At 42.0% G+C, this 2,460-nt stretch overlaps 1 protein-coding gene across 1 annotated transcript; it reads left to right on the top strand.

Moving 5' to 3' along the window:
* Window positions 1–1,796: 1,796 nt before the first annotated feature.
* Window positions 1,797–2,460, top strand: LOC105702738 (zinc finger protein 626-like; the record flags this gene model as incomplete). The annotated part of the gene is made up of 1 exon (XM_023432095.1): window positions 1,797–2,460. A coding segment is annotated over one exon (494 nt), but the record flags the coding sequence as incomplete, so codon positions are not given.

The following is a 2,460-nucleotide window of genomic DNA, read 5'->3' as shown; positions in this document are numbered from 1 at the left end:
TAAGCAGGCAGGGCCAGGGCGGGATCTCTTCCCGGGGGTTTGGGGGGAGATCCCGGACCTGGGATACCATTACATCGTTCGCGCTTCCGGAAGGGCGGAGGATGTCCGTTCTGCGTCCGGGTTTCTACACCGAGGGTAGAAACTACTTTCCAAAAAAAATAAATTCTTTTGATATATTTTCTTCCAATATTTCAATATTCACGAATACTTTGAGATCAATTTTGGACATTAAATTCTTTTCGCAAAATCGCTCCCGCCAGATTTTAAAGGGTTGCACCTCTAATTCTTCCAAATTTAATGTTAGTTTCTTCAATAATTACATTTCTTTAATAAAGAACGTCTAGATTGCCGCGAGTAATTAATTGTATTCTGGAAAGTAAATTATTCGCTCGGGGTACTCCCGGATGCCCGCGATTATGACAATTTTCTTTCAGGAGTGAAATTAATTAGACCGCGCTTGGGAATCCGATTAAATGTGCAATACGCTCGGACTGCGCATCCTTGGATCGCAGGTCGTCGTTTTGCTAGCTTTTGCATCTGCTCGCGGAGTGATTTTTTTTTTAATCCGGAAAATCAGGGGATTGCCAAGCGTTCGGGACGTAGGGGGCTCTGCCCGAAGAGACTTCAAGAGTCGAAGAGGCTATATGCCGAAGCGGCCCCTTAAGAAGAGGGCAACTACGATGGCCTTCCGTTCTTTCGAACGGACAGCCATCCATTTTTTTGGCCACGATGTCCCTCCTATTTTTTTTTATATCATTTTGTCAGGAATGACGGAGAAGAGACAGCGAACAATCATTTTGATCATATTTTGCCGAGTCTGCATTCTAATGGATTTTTGCACACTTAGTGATATGAAAATTACCAGTTCAGTAAATTTAACGAGATCGATGTCCCATTAATATTCTTGACTTTTAGTAACTTATTCGCTGTCTAATCTCAGCCTTCGTAGATTGTTTTTTGATGTTCCATTTTGCTTGTACTTTTGTGCCCCTTTCCAGGTTTAGGTGGATCACTTAACAGGATTAATTTTTCCGTCTCCGTACTATATAAAAATAGACATGAATGCCTTCTCTCTTTACCCCAGCAGTCGAGAGGCTATTCACTCGGAAATCAGTGAAAACCATTTCCTTTAACAACCGATTGCCTTTGGTTTCATACGATAAAAGTCAACGTGATTCGGTTACAAGGGACGTTTGGCCTTAAAATCATGAAAATCTATCGGTGATGTCCAACGATTTTCAACACTTTCCAATAATTTCCATGTGATTCCGTGCATTAAAATCTATGATTTCCTAAGTGAATATCCCTTCGCGGGCGGCACCATATCCACAAGGAAGGCATTCGTGTACGCCAGGGTGCAATACGGATATACGGATCGGACATGTATAAATCGACCTTAAGGTGATATGAAAGTATAATTCCTTATATATGAAAACCTGAAAATATTTACGAAACTTTCCTCCAAACTGGGTGCACTGAATTATCTGAATCTTTAACATGTGATTATGAAAGCCCTAAGGAAGAACGCAATGTTCGTGAAATTTCAATTTTCGAAAAAGCAGTCTTTCTTTGTTTCCTATCCGAGATAAATACAATTTTTTTTTTTAATGAAATTTCACGAGCATTGCGTTCGTCCTTAAGGCCTCCTAAATCACATGCTGATGATTTCAAATTATTCGGTGCACCCTGTTTGGTGAAAAGTTTTATAAATACTTCAGCCTTTTGGTATGACACTTTCATATCACCTTAATATGTGATATTCTTTGCTACGTCTTTCTATTTAATATTATCGAGAGTTTTCGAATTCAACAACAGGATGTACCACTTCGACGCGTCTCTCGTCAGAAACGAAGAACCAGCGCACACCTGCGACATATGTGGAAAAGGCTACAAATACAAGTCTGTGTTAAAGCAACATAAGATAAAGACCCACGGTGAGCCTCCACATTATGAAAGACGTCGTTACCTTTGCGCCCTTTGCGGAAAGGAACTGAAGACAGCAAAGGGCCTGGAGATTCACAACAGATCTCACACCGGGGAGAAGCCGTTCACCTGCGAGGTTTGCGGCAAATGTTTCGCCTGTGAGACTCTGCTGAGGACGCATAACGTCACTCATACAGGAGAAAGAAAGTATTCCTGCGACCAGTGTGGCAAGGCTTTCACACAAAGGTCCACTCTCGTTGTTCACAAGAGGTACCACACTGGAGAACGTCCTTACGTGTGTCCTAGGTGTGGGAAAGGATTCGTCACCAGGACAGTGCTCAATACTCACTTGAAATCCTGTCGCTGATAGTCTGTTTGCATTTCCCCCTACGTACTTGTTTTTGGTCTTAGTAGAATATTAGAATAGGAGCAGTGAAATTACGTCAAATTATTGAAGTGGCAAAGCTTTCACACAAAGGTCCACTCTCGTTGTTCACAAGAGGTACCACCCTGGAGAACGTCCTTATGTGTGTCCTA

Source organism: Orussus abietinus, unplaced genomic scaffold (assembly GCF_000612105.2).
Source record: "Orussus abietinus isolate OABI.00-Male unplaced genomic scaffold, Oabi_2.0 scaffold223, whole genome shotgun sequence".
Lineage (NCBI taxonomy): Eukaryota > Metazoa > Arthropoda > Insecta > Hymenoptera > Orussidae > Orussus > Orussus abietinus.
Note: the sequence above shows the minus strand (reverse complement) of the source record. Positions and strands in the feature narration are given on the sequence as shown.